The 15,699-nt window shown below is 46.1% G+C and overlaps 1 protein-coding gene across 3 annotated transcripts; it reads left to right on the forward strand.

The window, feature by feature from the left end:
* The first annotated feature begins 324 nt into the window (after positions 1–324).
* Positions 325–14,976, forward strand: LOC128887808 (calcium-dependent secretion activator). 3 transcript variants are annotated; one of them, XM_054144161.1, is made up of 15 exons: positions 325–570; positions 5,135–5,624; positions 5,898–6,065; positions 6,392–6,883; positions 7,353–7,753; positions 7,851–8,312; positions 8,473–8,832; positions 8,909–9,148; positions 9,240–9,543; positions 10,478–10,634; positions 10,712–11,163; positions 11,484–11,642; positions 11,713–11,829; positions 11,919–12,157; positions 12,236–14,976. In XM_054144161.1, the coding sequence occupies exons 2-15, from the start codon at positions 5,208–5,210 to the stop codon at positions 12,438–12,440; spliced, it is 4,173 nt and encodes a 1,390-aa protein (XP_054000136.1). In that variant the 5' UTR covers positions 325–570; positions 5,135–5,207; the 3' UTR covers positions 12,441–14,976. The 3 variants fall into 3 exon arrangements, with proteins under 3 accessions (XP_054000136.1, XP_054000135.1, XP_054000137.1); XM_054144160.1 differs by having other exon boundaries at positions 326–570; positions 9,240–9,542; positions 10,468–10,634; XM_054144162.1 differs by having other exon boundaries at positions 326–570; positions 9,240–9,540.
* Positions 14,977–15,699: the final 723 nt, after the last annotated feature.

Here is a 15,699-nt window from a genome sequence, read left to right on the forward strand (position 1 = left end):
AGGGCCGTTTCTAAAGCACTTGTCGCCCAAATGCTATTTCAAGTTTGCCAAATTTGTCGAGATTTTCCTTGATCTTGATTAATAGTTTGGACAATTGCCTTCCCGAGAGATTTTTTTTTCTATCCAATTTAAATTTAACGACTCGAAAAATTCAGTCCGGCTGGGGTCGTATCGTCTAACAAACTCTAAGAAATTTTTCAATCGAACGAGTCGTTGCTTTCCAATAATTCGTTAATTTTGTAAAGGCTGGTTTCCGTCTCTGCTACCCCTAGGTGACTGCCACCCGCGTGGCACCCCTTGTATCCACGGCACCGCTCGCGCCTGGTCGTCGGTATCGTCTCGGTGGTTGGTCAGTTGACGAGCAGAGGCGGTCGAGTTAAGTTCGACGCGATCGTCGAGAGTTCCATCCCGTCCGAGTACCGGAAAAACGAGAGCACCACCGTTGACGGGAAAGGAGTTGACAACGAAGGAGGAACGTTCCTCGAGTGCGTTCTGGAGCGCGATATACACGAGCGCACGATGAGTTGCCGACGTTCAGGGTCATCGTGGCCACACGTTGCTTGAAAAAAGGTTGGTTTTTAGCTGGTTCGTATAATAACGATCGCGGAAGCTATAGCGCGCGCATGTACGAAAGAGAGCGAGAGAGCGAGGAAAAGAGTGCTTTCGTTCCAGCAAGTAGAATCGTCGTGGAAATCCTTCGTTGCTCCTTGACACACCCAAAACGTCGTATGCAAATGCAAGCTCGAAGCGATCGTCGAATTCGAGTTTTGGTTTGCTTCAAATCGGCCAGGTGTCTCGGATGTTTCGAGCTTTCTGAAAACGTGACCACGCGCTGAAAAAAAAAAAATAAAAGAAGAAAAGAAATGAAAGACGCGCGTGTACGAAGATTTCGTCGAGATCGCAAAATCTTTCCCGGAGCATTTTTTACGCGGAAGGAAACGTACTCCGCGATAATCTGACGCTAGCACGATCGAAGCGTGGCGCAGAAGCGAACGATACTCGACGATAGCGAGGCAGTCGCGTCGACGAATATTTATTTATCTGTTTAGTAGTCTGACACGAGAACGAACCCCTGCTCGGTACAACGTGATAGAGAAAAATGTATGTGCACAGGAGGCGGGCAAAGTAATGTGAAATCCGTGGAATAATACGCTATTTTATCAGTTCGAGTGTGGGCCACCATTTGTATCTAACCCCTTCGTGCCTGCACCTGGATGCGGTGATGATCTTTTTGTATGCGATCGTCGTACGATTGTTTGATCATTAACAAATTGCGCTGAAAATGATCGAGGATGGTGTGCCAAGCTTCAAGAATAATCTTTGAGATGAATACACACAGCTGATACCGTGACAACCAGACTACTGATCTTATGCATATACGACGTACAGCAATACAGAAAACATAGAAAAAATATACATAATGTACTTTGAATATATCTTACAATTAATATAACAAAATTTGTTGTATTCGTTTGCGTCGTAAATGCATAAAATTCGTAGTCGCACAGCTGCGACTCTTGCCGGAATAAATTCGTGCGATTTTTGAATAGTTTCCCAGTGGAATGTCAACTCATTTATACATTTATACATACATATAAGAGACGTCATTCAATTGCTTTGGAGTAGTTAAAGGAGGGGAATCCGTTATTCGTTTTGCTCTCAACAACTGCCCACAGTTTTGGTTTTGGTTTGATGACATTTAATTCAGGTGATTGTGTCGGCCAGGGAAAATGGTGAAGTTCGTTTCGGTGTTTCTCGAACCGTGACTGGACCTTTTGGGCTGTGTGCACGGGCGTGTTATCATTTTGATGAATCTCTGTCGGAAAACAATGCGTAGACCGTTTCACGAATCCGATCGTGTATTACTCGCTGATAGTTGAAGAGCAGTTGTACTATTCTATTCTACTATTATTATTATTCTCTGAGTACTTTGTTTCTCATCGACAAGAAATTGGAAAGATTCTATTTTCTTGGAATCTTGTAGGTTTTCGAACCTATTCTTGCTAAATGAAACGATAGATAGGTGGATAGATGATAAAAGAGATATAAGAAGAATGATAGTCGATAAAAGCTACTCGTTGGGAGCCAATAAGCACTCCACGGAAGCTAAAGAGTAGAGAGATATTCGATTTGCCAGCGATACTTTATCGGGATAGACGCATAATCGGTTTTAGCGTTTGTCCGATCGCTATACACGTGCTTCCTTTCTATTCGTCGATCAAAGAAGAGGTGATCGAGGTCAGGACCTGTTCGCGACGTTGTCGACTTATTTCCTACGAGGATAAAGGAAAACGTACAAAGATGAGAAGAAAGCACTCGTCGACCTTTCCGTCGCGATTTTCATCGTTCCTCCGTCGGGCTTTTTTTCGTCGGACATGTCACCGTCGTAGAAAGGGGATAGGGATATGGAGAAGGACGAGGAGGAGGCGTAGAGGGAAGCACGTCGAGCCAATCTAATCAGAAGCGAGTCAACATGCCGAGGAGGGAAAGTTTATACATATTCCAATGCCGTCGTTCCAACTAAATGTCGTCAAAAGTATCCGTGTTTGCATTGTTTCGGTTAATCGATCGGTTCGTCGCTCGTTTCGAGTTATCGCTATTTTTTTCCACGTTGACGGAGATGGTGGACAGCGATTAGCCACCCTGCAATTACTTTTATAGCGTTTCTACATAATTGTCGGATTAATAGTCGTTCGTAAATTACGTTCCTGTAATCTGTACGATTCGTAACCGTAATCACTGATTACGTTTTCTCTGGGAGTATAGTAAAGCTGAACCACAGAGATATAGATAGAGAAATGGAGTCCTCGTCTACCAGCGCATTTTTCTACCATTTTTATGATGATGATAAATGGTTCTTTCTAACCAGTGGGACATTTCCATTAACAGGCAAGCCCATGTGTCCCCTGCTCTATCTACATATAATATCTCTATGGTTTGAACACGCTCAATATTTGTGCACGAATACGTGGTTCGTCCCGATTTGCCGTGACCACCGACGTCTTTAAGCCCTTATTTACTGGTGGGACTTACAAGTCGCGGGACTGTATCATTTTCTGTCGAAGAAACGCTTTGAAACCAATTGTGACTTTCAAGTCCACGTCTACGAAGTTCGTTTTTCAATTGTCGAACGGTAGCACAAGTGTTCTTTTTTTCTTTTGGAAGCTTGTTAGAGACAACTCTATAAGATCAAGATGGATGCCTAGATTTTAAATACTTTTGAGAAATAAAGGTTCGAACGTAACTCGATCGTAGTTCGCGCGATCTTGATCTTCGATGATCTATTACGCTAAAATAATACCCGCGATTCAAGTTTCTCTTGCTGGACGAGATGTTTCGAGCGAAAGCTCGTCCTCGTCCAGGTAGCACGCGCTTGTAACGGTGCGGTACTGTACGGCACGAATCGATCTACTTATTTACGTCGTTCCGTGACTCGATGCAGATACTGCTACGGGGGATGGAACGTACGTGTGCCATGTATATATGTATGTACGATCCCCCGAGAAACGAATTTTTTTATCGAATCCGTATTATGGAAAGTAGAACGTATGCGCTCAGATCGATGGTTCTTAATCTTTTCCAAGCCTACGGCACTGTTCGGTAACGCGACGGCAAATCAACGCTAATGCGTATTTATAACTTTTCTGGTGTTAACGACACGTTCGAATCGATTTCGACGATAAGGTACGAATTTGATATGCTTTCTTCTATCGTTTCTTTATTCCTCGTTCGTTTCAAACTGTTGAACACACGCGCGACCCTACTTTACTTTACTAACCGTTCCAATCTGTGGCGTGCACCTGATATTTTCCCAAGCAGCCATTAACCCTTCGAGTCACGAATGTTTCTATCCGAGCGATCTTGCAGAAAATCAGTGCCTGGAACTTGGCGCGTCGATTACGTATCCGAAGTCGCAGCTCGAAAAGTAAAACCGGACCGTGCGATGTAGCAATTGTTAGTCGATAATTCCAACTCGACGCGAGCTGGAATGTTACACGAACTAAATTTCGTCCGTCTTCGATGGGAGCAAACGTTGCGATTAAATCGTTATACAACGTATCGATCCGTCATCCATTATTCGAATAAAGTGCTGCCCATCGGCGAGACGAAGCTTCGCTCTTATTCGAAGCACGTGCAGGCTATTTATGGCACGAAGATTGTGAGAAAATGGACCGACGTGAAAGCACCGTATCGTTGGAAAATGACAAGACGTATGTACATCCGCGCGAACGTGAAACGCAAAGTAAGTCGCGAGCCCCGAATTCGGAGCTCGAACTCGAACTCGAGCGGGCCATCCGACGCGTCGCGACTTATCGACGTTGCGCCAGAAATATTTGCATATCTGGGTTAGACATTAAAGCCCGTATACGGGTTGTCGAGTAGCGTCCAGACAAATTGCGTCGAACTCGGCACACGGCAGCCCTGGGCGAGGAAATAATTGTCTCAGCCTCTCCTTTTTTCTATTTTTTTTTTTCTTCTGCGACGTTATTGAAACAGGTCGCAAACTTAACAGAAACTTTGCGAAACGACTTTGCGCGAATCGAAGAATTGTCTTCGCTCGTTTGCATAAAATGGAAAAAGTTTCAATAGAAGGGCAGATGAGAATTCCGCTTGAGCTCACCGAGGATAACGAGAGGTAACGATTAGGCCTGGCCTTGTGGACTAAAGAAAGGTTCTTCCATACAAAGAAGGGTGACCATAGAAAACCAGGAATAGACCTTGACCAGTCGAAACATCGATTCTACACGTAAAGATGGTTTTAGAAGAAAGGACCATACGTTGTTCAAGCAATGAAGGACATCTTTAGCTCGACCTGCGAACCTCTTCTCGGAGCGGCGTGTTCTCGAGACTTGGCACCGTTTGATTACCACCTGTTCCGATCACTTCAGTGTTGCTTGGCCTTGAAACGTGGAGGAAAGTCGTCGACGATGGAGAATACTCGAGTGACTGGGCACGTTTTCAACGGTGCACAACTCTAATGATAGTTTTTATACGTAATTCGGTGCGTTGTCATCGATCTGCTAGCGCGGGGTTTCTCGAACATGGGAATTCTACTCCGAAAGGATTAAATATGTACTTTTCGACCTTGGAGAGCAAGATTGATTCGTAAAGTTGGAATTGGTTTGATCGACAGATATCGAGGACGGACTCGTGATCAAGCTGGAACACTAGGCCCCCACGCGGGAGGTCTGTCCTAGGGGAGCAGGATGATAGATCCCAGTTCGTCGGAAGAGAGCGACGAAGAGAAGAAGGACGCGAAGGATGTCGGAGGCGGTGGAGCCGGTGGAGGAGCCCGCGGTGGGAGCGGTAGCTCGTACGGGACTCGTCGTCAGATCGGTCCAGGTGGAGGCCTCGGGGGCGCGAGCGGTCCCGCGTCGGGAAGCGTCAGCTCCCTGGCCTCGGGACTGACCGCGTCGCCTGGAGGATCGAGTCACGGCCCCATCGGGACTCCTCGCGCCGGTACCGCTGGCCAGGATGGCTCGGGCCACGACTCCAATCTCTCCGCGGCGAGGAACTCGTTGTCGCCGTCGATGTCTGCCGCGCAGGACGCGGCCAACTACTCTCAGAGGCCCAACAGTCCCTCGCCATCGGTCGCCAGCGAGAAAACCGACGCGGATCCGCAGGTAAGAACACCCGTTTCGTCATTCTTCCTCCGTTTTCAGCCTTCTCCGATATTCTTATAGTCGTCGAAACGAGATCTGTACAAGAAGATGCTCAGTGGTGTCTGCTCTCCTTAAAATCTAACGCACAGAATAAACTCTAAACTATGAATCCCCTCCCCTCTACGAATCGTTGGCATCCTCCAGTGAAATGTGCTACCAAAACGACCCAGCTTTTACGAGATCGTAAAATTCCTTCCATCGGCAAGTTTCGCTACGTATTATCGCGTTTCGCAGGACAAACAGGAGCGTGAAGAGGAGGAGAGGAAAACTAGGATACAGTTGTACGTGTTCGTATCGCGGTGCATCGCGTATCCGTTCAACGCCAAGCAACCGTTGGATATGACGAGGCGTCAGCTGAAGGTGACCAAGCAACAACTCGAGACGATATCCTCCCGGTTTCAGGTGATTTCATTAATCAACGGGATTAGAGTCGAATCGAGTCGCCTGCTCGCTATCGAAGGCCGTCCTTTTTGGTCTCGTCGCGATCGCGACGAGTGCGTAGAGACAGAGGGGGCGCGAGAGGATTGGTAAGAAACCTTTCGAGGGAGACCTGATGCGTTTAGGAAGCCGTACGTATTTTGTCTTACACTTGAATATCTCGTGCACGATTAACCTTCGCCTTTGTGACTTAACCGGATCCTCGCCATTCGGCTCGATTCGATTCGATTCGATTGGAATTCGCGAGCGATATATGTAGCTAAGGGATGGTGTTTCTTTACGGTTCGCAGAGTTTCTTAAATGGCGAAACGCAGATAATGGCCGACGAAGCATTCCACAACGCTATAAAGAATTACTACGACGTATTTTTAACGTCGGACAGAGTGATCGAGATGGTGCAAGGGGGTGCTTGCTCTCAGCTCGATTTCCGCGAGGTATTCAAGAAGAACGTCGAGATGCGTGTTCGACGCCTCCCGGAAATCGATGGGTTGAGCAAAGAGACTGTGCTTACGTCCTGGCTGGCCAAATTCGATTGTATCATGAAAGGTACGGGTGACGAGGAGACCAAGAGGCCCTCCAGGATGCAACAGCAGTCTTTGATTTCGGACATGATACTGTCCAAGGAGCAGTTGTACGACATGTTTCAGCAAATCCTTGGCATCAAAAAGTTTGAGCACCAGCTTCTGTTCAACGCCCTCCTGTTGGACTCAGCCGACGAACAGGCTGCCGCCATCAGGAGGGAGCTGGACGGTCGTCTTCAAAGAGTGAACGAGATGGAAAAGGTACAGTCGTATCTCTTTCTCCGTATCACACGGTGCTTGGAAATCCCACAAAGCTGACCGAACGCTGTTTCCGTGCTTTCAACTCCGATTTTAGAAGTAGCATTGTCGGTTAACGACTGGAGTATCGCGCGCCGTCGACTTTTGCGTTGTCAACGTTTGCGTTTTAAGCTAGAATCACTGGTTCCAGTGAGGGGCGATGCGCAGTAGATAGTATCGGTGACAGTTCTGGATAAGGTATACCGATATTCATGTTTAACCTTCAGGAGTTATCTACAGGAACGTCTCGAACATTGGATCTGTTAATAATACTACTGTTTCAGGAGATTAATTAAGCTAGGAATGAAGGCTCTGTACCGTGCAACTGTTTTACCGATTTTAACCAGCTTTCTGGAATTTTCGACCACCGTGCGCCGCTACAACCCTCTTCGTGTTTATCCGCCACTCACCGCAAATCTCTCTCACTGCGCAGAATCGCAAGCTCATGCCCAAGTTCCTGTTAAAAGAGATGGAGTCGCTCTACATCGAGGAGCTTAAGTCGTCTATCAACGTCCTAATGTCTAATTTGGAGCTGTTACCAGTTTCTAAGGGTTCGATAGACAGCAGATACGGACTGCAGAAGCTGAAGCGCTACAATCGTCGTGAGCGCTCCCGCTGCCGCGGTCAGGGGTCTCTTTCGAAATTGGAGAGCGACTCCGCCGATTCTGAAACACAGTTGACCAAGATGGACGTAGGCCTGACTTTCCAGTTGGCCGTAGTCGTAATCGAGGTCAGGGGCTTGAAGAGTTTGCCACCGAACAAAATTGTTTACTGCACGATGGAAGTCGAGAGTAACAAGCTGCAGACTGATCACGCCGAGGCCTCCAAACCTATGTGAGTAGCCACCTTCGGCTCGAAAGCGATGCGATCGATCGATCCAATCGATCGCCTAAGGATATTTTAACCTTCGTCGAATCGAATTGAATCACAGGTGGGACACTCAAGGGGATTTCACGACCATGCAACCGCTACCAGTGGTCAAAGTTCGTCTTTATACAGAGAACTCCGCCATACTGGCGCTCGAAGACAAAGAACTGGGCAAGGTTATCATAACACCCCCGTTTGCTCCCAAACAACCAGAATGGTATCGAATGACCGTCCCGAAGAACTGTCCCGATCAGGATCTTCGAATAAGGATCGGTTGTCGAATGGACAAGCCTTTCAATATGAAGCACTGCGGTTACCTTTACGCGATAGGCAAATCCGTGTGGAAGAAGTGGAAGAAGAGGTACCACGTGCTGGTGCAGGTCTCGCAATACACGTTCGCCATGTGTTCGTACAAAGAGAGACGAAGCGAGCCGTCGGAGATGATGCAACTCGACGGATATACGGTCGACTACATCGAGCAAGATTCTGCCAATATGATGGTCGGCGCGAACTTGGACGGTGGAAGGTAAATGTTTTTTTAATGTTTTAACGAAGTATCGATACTTTGGATTCGACGGCATTTGGAAATACCCGGACAGGGAGGACTACTTCTTCCTTTTGGGAGTAAAGTTGAGCATCGACGTGTAAGGGTTAAATGTTTAATATATCCAACTTGTGCTCGTCAGGTATTACTTCAACGCCGTTCGCGAAGGAGACAATATAGTGTTCGCCTCGGACGACGAGAACGAGTGTCAGACGTGGGTGATGGTTATGTACAGAGCGACCGGACAATCGCACAAGCCTACGCCACCAGTCTCGGTCGCTGATAAGAATTCTACCATTAGCAAGATACAGGGCGACGCTGACAGAGCGAAGAAGCACGGCATGGAGGATTACATTAGCGCGGATCCTTGCAAATTCGATCATCACGCTCTGTTCAAATTTCTACAAAACTTGATCCTGGATTACCGATTGAACGATCCGTATTGCTCCTTGGGCTGGTTCTCGCCAGGCCAGCTGTTCGTTTTGGACGAATACTGCGCCAGGTAACGTAATCTATACCAGAACGGACACGGACTCTTTAAACGGACTATTTGCTGTTTCCCTTTTCACGATCGACAGATACGGCGTGCGCGGATGCTTTCGTCATCTGTGTTACCTGAACGATCTGCTGGACAGAATCGATCGAGGATTCATGATAGATCCGACCCTGGTGCACTACAGTTTCGCCTTTTGCGCTTCCCACGTGTACGGGAACAGGACCGACAGGGTCGTATCCATCACCCACGAGGAGAAGGACAAATTTCAGGACATCAAGGAAAGACTGAGACAGATTCTCGAAAAACAAATTACCAACTTTAGGTAGTTTCTTCTTTGGAGAAAAGAAAAGAGCTCTGAACTTACTTGAACCACCGCGTTCTCGAAAATTAATCGACCAACCGCGCTCCAACAGGTACAGCTTCCCGTTCGGTCGTCCCGAGGGCACGGTGAAGGCTACGCTGTCCCTTCTGGAACGTGTGATGATGAAGGATGGAGTCAGTCCCGTCGACACGGAGGAAGTGAAAGCCCTGATCAAGAGCTGCCTGGAAACGGCAGCCTTGGTTAATTACACGAAACTCTCCGCCGAGGCGAAGATCGAGGACGATCTGAGTGGCGACGTTTGTGTTCCACCGAACAAGAAGCTCGCTGATCTCATACAGCTCGCCGAAATGTGCGTGGATCTCCTACAACAGAACGGAGAACATTATTCGGAGGTATTAGTTGGATTTCCATAACCGAGTCGATCTACTCGGGATCCTCGAGAGATACGGTCGCATGGAAAGTTTTAAGGATTCGAACGTTCTTAAAATCGGTGAAAGAAACTCGACTCGCGATGTAGACGATTCAAACGTACGTGCTTATCTGAAATCTCGTTGTCAATTACACGCTTGGAAAGTTTCTTTTACTCGAATTTCCTCGATCGATCTCTACTTGATGTTTTACTTTAACACGGTGTTTCTCGAACTTCTACTTCCCGCGGACCCCTTAGCGATACTTTTCATTGAAATTTAATTACTTTCATGCCTCTTTTCATTTATACTTATTTATTGGTTACCGAAGCAATGCACTTAGGGGTAAACACGAGGACGATCAGCGTACTTGCTCATGCTTCTCCAGCACGTGGTAATAAAACATGCTTATTAGCTTCCAAGTAAGTATCACATTGCGGACGTAAGATCTAGTTTGCTATCTTTTTTTCTTCGTTACTTTTAGCTGGTAGGTAGCTGATAGGTATCGAATAATGAATGAGAGATTTTAGCTTCGAAGCTTTTTAGTCACTTTCTCGAGTTTCACTGTACGGAGTGTTTGGCAGCAGGTGTATATTGGTTTGCAGAATCGACACCTGCTACCAAGCCCTCGTATAACACGCTTCTTTTTTTTCTGAGCTTGCGAACCCTCCCCATAGACACGATAGCGAACCTCCCCCTAGGGGTCCGCAGAGTCCAGTTCGAGAAACACTGGCCCAGCATGCCGAAGCACGCAGAGACGACCCCGGATACCAAGTAAAAATAAGAAACCCGAGATTCGGAAGCTCGAGGATTCCTTACTCGGGGTGACGGTCCCATCGCCTCGAGTTAGACGAAACGTGCCCACCGTATATGTGTGATGTCCAATATTTTCACGATCCGCTCCTACTACACTGTACCGCAGGCGTTCGCCTGGTTTAGCGATCTTATGGTGGAGCACGCCGAGATCTTCTGGTCGTTGTTCGCCGTCGACATGGACAAAGTGCTCGCGGAACAACCGCCCGATACCTGGGATAGTTTCCCTCTCTTCAAAGTGTTGAACGACTACCTCAGGGAAGACGGTACGTGGTGTTCGCCTTTTCTCTCGTTCACGTCCATTTGCTCCGTAACTTGCCTTTCGTTTCGTTTCGTCTCGTAGACAATTTGAAGAACGGTAGGTTTCACCAGCATCTACGCGACACGTTCGCGCCGTTGGTGGTGTGTTACGTGGACCTGATGGAGACGTCGATGGCCCAGTCGATCCAAAAGGGCTTCGAGAAGGAACGTTGGGAGATCAAGGGGAACGGATGCGCCACCTCGGAGGAGCTATTTTGGAAACTGGACGCCCTTCAATCGTTCATCAACGATCTTCACTGGCCGGACATGGAGTTTCGTCAACACCTGGAACAAAGGCTGACGTTAATGGCCAGCGACATGATCGAATTCTGCATCCAAAAAACGTGCACCGCTTTCCAGTCGTGGCTGAAGAAAGGTGTAACCTTCACCTCGACGGATTACATCATACCATCGGAAATGTGCGCGATGGTAAACGTTATGTTGGACGCGAAAAACCAAAGCTTCGAACTTTGCACCATCGATGGCGTCGACGTGGTAAGTTCGTTCGTTTTCGATTTCGAAGCGCGGAGGCCCAGTCCACGTCAAATGGATCGCTTTCCATACTTCGGGATTCTAATGTAACTCGAGTATGTTGTGAACCACTTGAAACGAGGAGGAGTTTAAGTCGTCGGTGTTCCGGTTTCGAATTTCTTTGCGAAATGAATTATTATCTTCAAAACTGTCCATCGTATCGAGTTTGTCTTCGTTTTGTTTTCATCGCGAAGAATCGACCTTTCGGAATAAACTTTCTTAGGCGATACGACAGTCATTTTTTCGAGGTGAACATTGTAATTACGATTCCGCTCTGTTTTTAGCACCAGTATCACGCCTCGATCGACGATCAGATAGAGAAAAAATCGGCCACTATGACCCAAGGGTTGATCAATAAGCTAGTCACGGTTCTGGAGACGACCCTGTCCAAGCTGTCCCGTTACGACGAGGGATCCCTTATAGGTTCCATCCTTAGCCTTACGGTGAGCGATCGTCCTATTGAAATGCTCCAAGGAGGATCCTATCTCTCGAGTGTTATGAAATCATTTTCAGAAAGTATCGGGGAGCGGAAAAGAAATGGGACAGGCCTACGTGAGTTTTACGAGGAACTGTATGGATCAGATTCGCGGCAAGGTGTTGGACGAACTGTGGATCTTGACGTTCTTCGAGGTAAGAAGCGGTAGCTAACATCTAAGCAACCAGGAACATCGACATTTTTCCTGTAAACTTGAGTTCTTCGAGAACCTATTTTTTCGCAGCAATGGTACACGGCGCAAATTCAGATGCTGTGCAATTGGCTATCGGAAAGGCTTGATCACAGTTTACATCTACACCAATGTACCTGTCTCGCCCACATCGTGAAGAAGATTTATTCCGACTTCGAGCTGCAGGGTGTCACGGAGGAGAAACTGAATTCGATGACATATCAGACTATATCTAAGAGGATGCAAACGGAAGAAGCGACTTGTGCCTTAACCATGAGCGCTCAGAACGAAGAGTGAGTAATCGAGCATACGTAGCACCTGGCGCGGGTTAACATCGTTCGAGGTATTCACTGGCCAGTTCTGTTTCACAGGGGGCTTTCGGAGAATGGTAACGACGACGAGGTGGAGCGGCCAAAAACAAAAGTAACCGTCGTCGAAAACGTGGATGGGGAAGACGCCACTTATGTGTCCAACATCAGCAACGTCACCTCGAACGTTGTTGGGAAAGTTGGAAGTATGTTCGGCAAGGGCATCGGTGGCCTTTCTACGAAATTCGGTGGAACCAGTTGGTTCTGATTATTATAATTACCCTTATTATTATTCTTATTATTGTTACGATTATTATGATTACGATTATTATTCTTATTATTATGATTACCGTCGTCGTCATCATCATCGTTAACATTATGATTATTGTCGTCGTCGTCGTCATCGCCATTACGATTTTTAGTATTCCACCAATAATTCTATATTCAACTAGTGCGTTCCTTTGTCTACACATATGTACATACACACACCGAGAGAGAGTTTCGATGGCGGGACTGTCCAAAGTACGGTTTGGTCATTCGTTCGCGCCACGATTCGTCGATGGAAGAATCGTCGTTCGCTACGATCGAACGAAAGAATATAAATCTTATCGCTTCGGCACAGACGCGCGTTTTCGTAACTTGTTTTCCGTCAGACCTGTGCGCGTTTCGACAAAAAAAGAAATTTCGTTTCGTTGTTCGATCACGTTCGGCCGTTCGTCCAAGAGAAACGTTGCATTTCCCTCTTTCGAATCGGCAGCTGGCGCTGGCAGCTGAAAGGAACGCGGAGACGGGCGATATTATATTTCCCCTATTGGATCGGTTATTCGGATACGTATCAATTGTTCTCGGTTGCCAATGCTACCGATTCTTACATGACGATCGAAACGAAAACTACCGCAAGCAGGAACACCGTGGTGTCGAAAGTCGCGTACAGATAGAGGAGCTGAGGCAACCGAAGAGGTACAAGCGCTCGAATTTCGGCCGCATGTTCCTTCCATTGCCTTGGCACTTCTAGGTCTGTACCAGGCTGAGGACGATGCATATTCTCGGGCGTGTAGTATCATTTCTTTCGGTAGAACTTCATCATCGACCTCGTTTACAACGAATATGAACTATAGACGGGACAGAATCAAATACCAAATGTCCTCTCGAGACCGTTAATCGCGGCAATCGTAGCTTCTAACTTATACGTCCTCTTTTGCCTCTCTGTTCGATGAAACGAATGCGCAATGTCGGGAGTATCGTGCAGCCAGAGTTGAGCGAAGTTTTATTAATCTTCTATTTAACAAATTTTTAATTTGTATTATATCTTAAATGTCACGAATATTTCAATTCGAGTCTAGAGTTTGAGAAAAATAAAAAGGGATTTGAAATGATCGCGATATGTATCGTTTATTGTTACTTTGCTTATTTTACGTATTAAATAATGCTGAACTCTGCGAGCAGCCAATATCTCGACTATAGTAAGCGCGCGTGTTTATCGAATAAAGTAGCTTAGATCGCTTAAAATTAGTATTTCCAACGATTCGATACAATCGTTGCTGTTGGACGAACATTCGAGTTCAGCGTTTGTGCCATATCAACCGAAACTACGCCTCTAAGGCTTGTTAAGGGCATTCTACAAGAGCCTTTCTCGTTGAACCTCATCGTGTCTACGATATATCTATTACTATTTACTCCCCCACCCTCTCTACTTGTCTCTACTCGTGTACCTGTTTCAGTCCCTGCCCAACGGCAACCCTTTACTCCTATCCGTATCCATATCTGTATCTTGAAAACGTACGACGTTGTTTACTAATCGAATTCGTCGCATAATTGCGAGCGTACCTTTTTCTAGACTCCCGCGACGAAGGCTCGTCGAAGAAAATTACGCCAGTTTCGTCTCGTTTCGTGCCGCTGCTCCGATAAATCTTGATTACGAGAAATGTAAAGATGCGATGGGTCCGATTCGCGACACGAAGCGAAGCTAAACGTAACGAAACGCAAAGATGATCTGAATTTCAGTTCAAACCAGGGGTAGGAAAACCAACCTCAGCTTGGTCGAGCAGAGTAGAATCGAATTTCGTGAAATAGAAAAATATTTTACAATTAATAAAATACAAATTGATTAGCAAAGTCAATGAAAGTTGAACATATCCTTTCATCGAAGACGAGGAAACTTCGTTTAATAATGGCGAATATCCGTGAATCGAGAACTCGGGACTCGACCTATGTTTTCCTTTGCGTTTTGTCCAAGGACCAAACAAGAAAAAGGACGACACGCCAACTACGATACACTCGATATAAGACCGATCGACTCTTTAACATTGAAAATAACGATGTAATTTATAAGTTGACCCATAACTGACAAAGTCCGCGGAAGGACCGCAGGTTCCCCCATCCCTGGTTCGATCTATCGATCAAGCGAGACCGTCAGATTTCTTGTCTACCTCAGATTCCCTAACGAATAATTTCGTTGCTACAGAAAGCTTTTGCTAACACGGGGAGAAAAAAAGCGAAACGTCTCGAACCGCTGAACGAACGAACGAACAAACGAAACGCCAAAAAAAAAAAAAAAAAAAAAGTGTAAAAAGATCTCGGCCCGTCTTCCGATCGACGCGTGTTTTGACATTTTACTAGGCATGAAACAGATATGCATTTTATCGTCTTGTTCTTGTTCGGCGCGCGAGGCGGCACGTGCTTGTCGTTTCTAAAGGTTAATAAAGACGCGCAACATTTGCGCGAATATTCTTTCGTTAGTAAGGCGAGAGGAGATGCGTGCTGCATTCGGAAACAGTTACCAGTAGCAGTTTGTTTGTACATAACTTTAGTAAGAAAAAAAAAAAAAAAAATGGTACGAGGAGGAGATTTTTATATCGTGTATATTAGCACGTTGAAACGAGTCCCGTCTCGTAATGTGTCCAATTGTATGTACGATGCGCAATACGACGTGTCAACGAGCAGTTGCAAACACTCTTCTGTTCGACTTGTGGACAAAAATTTCTTAGTTTATCCTCGACAGAAATTCTTTGCGCGTGCACGCGCGTATAATTAAACGGATATAAATAGCGGAAGTTACGATTCGTTCTTTCATATCAGAGATGCCTTCCGTGTTTCCGTGAAAGGATACACGTAGAACGTTGAACGAGCGAGAGCGAGGCGTGCGCCAGGCGCAATAGCAATACGAGCGTATCGATGGTTCAACGACGGGATGGTATAGCTACGAGCGCAACTTTGAAAATTTGCGAAAAGAAATGTGCATTGATCGATGAATCAATTAAATACAACAAAGATTAAGCAGCGTAGTTTAAAGTGAATCCTGTTCACTCAAGAAATTTCAAGAAAATGTGAATATATAAACAATCAGGAAATGTTACTCTTTTTCCTCGAAAGGTAAAATAAAATTCGCGCGACAGAGGATTGGCTACGCCCTCTCGACGCTGAACCACCGATACGATGCTTCCTGTTCGATGGAATTCGAAAACACAAACGGAAACATATAAAAAAAAAAAAAAAAAAAAAAAAAAAAAAAAAAAAAAAAAAAAAAA

The sequence above is a fragment of the Hylaeus anthracinus genome, unplaced genomic scaffold (assembly GCF_026225885.1).
Source record: "Hylaeus anthracinus isolate JK02 unplaced genomic scaffold, UHH_iyHylAnth1.0_haploid 11989, whole genome shotgun sequence".
Taxonomy (NCBI): Eukaryota; Metazoa; Arthropoda; class Insecta; order Hymenoptera; family Colletidae; genus Hylaeus; species Hylaeus anthracinus.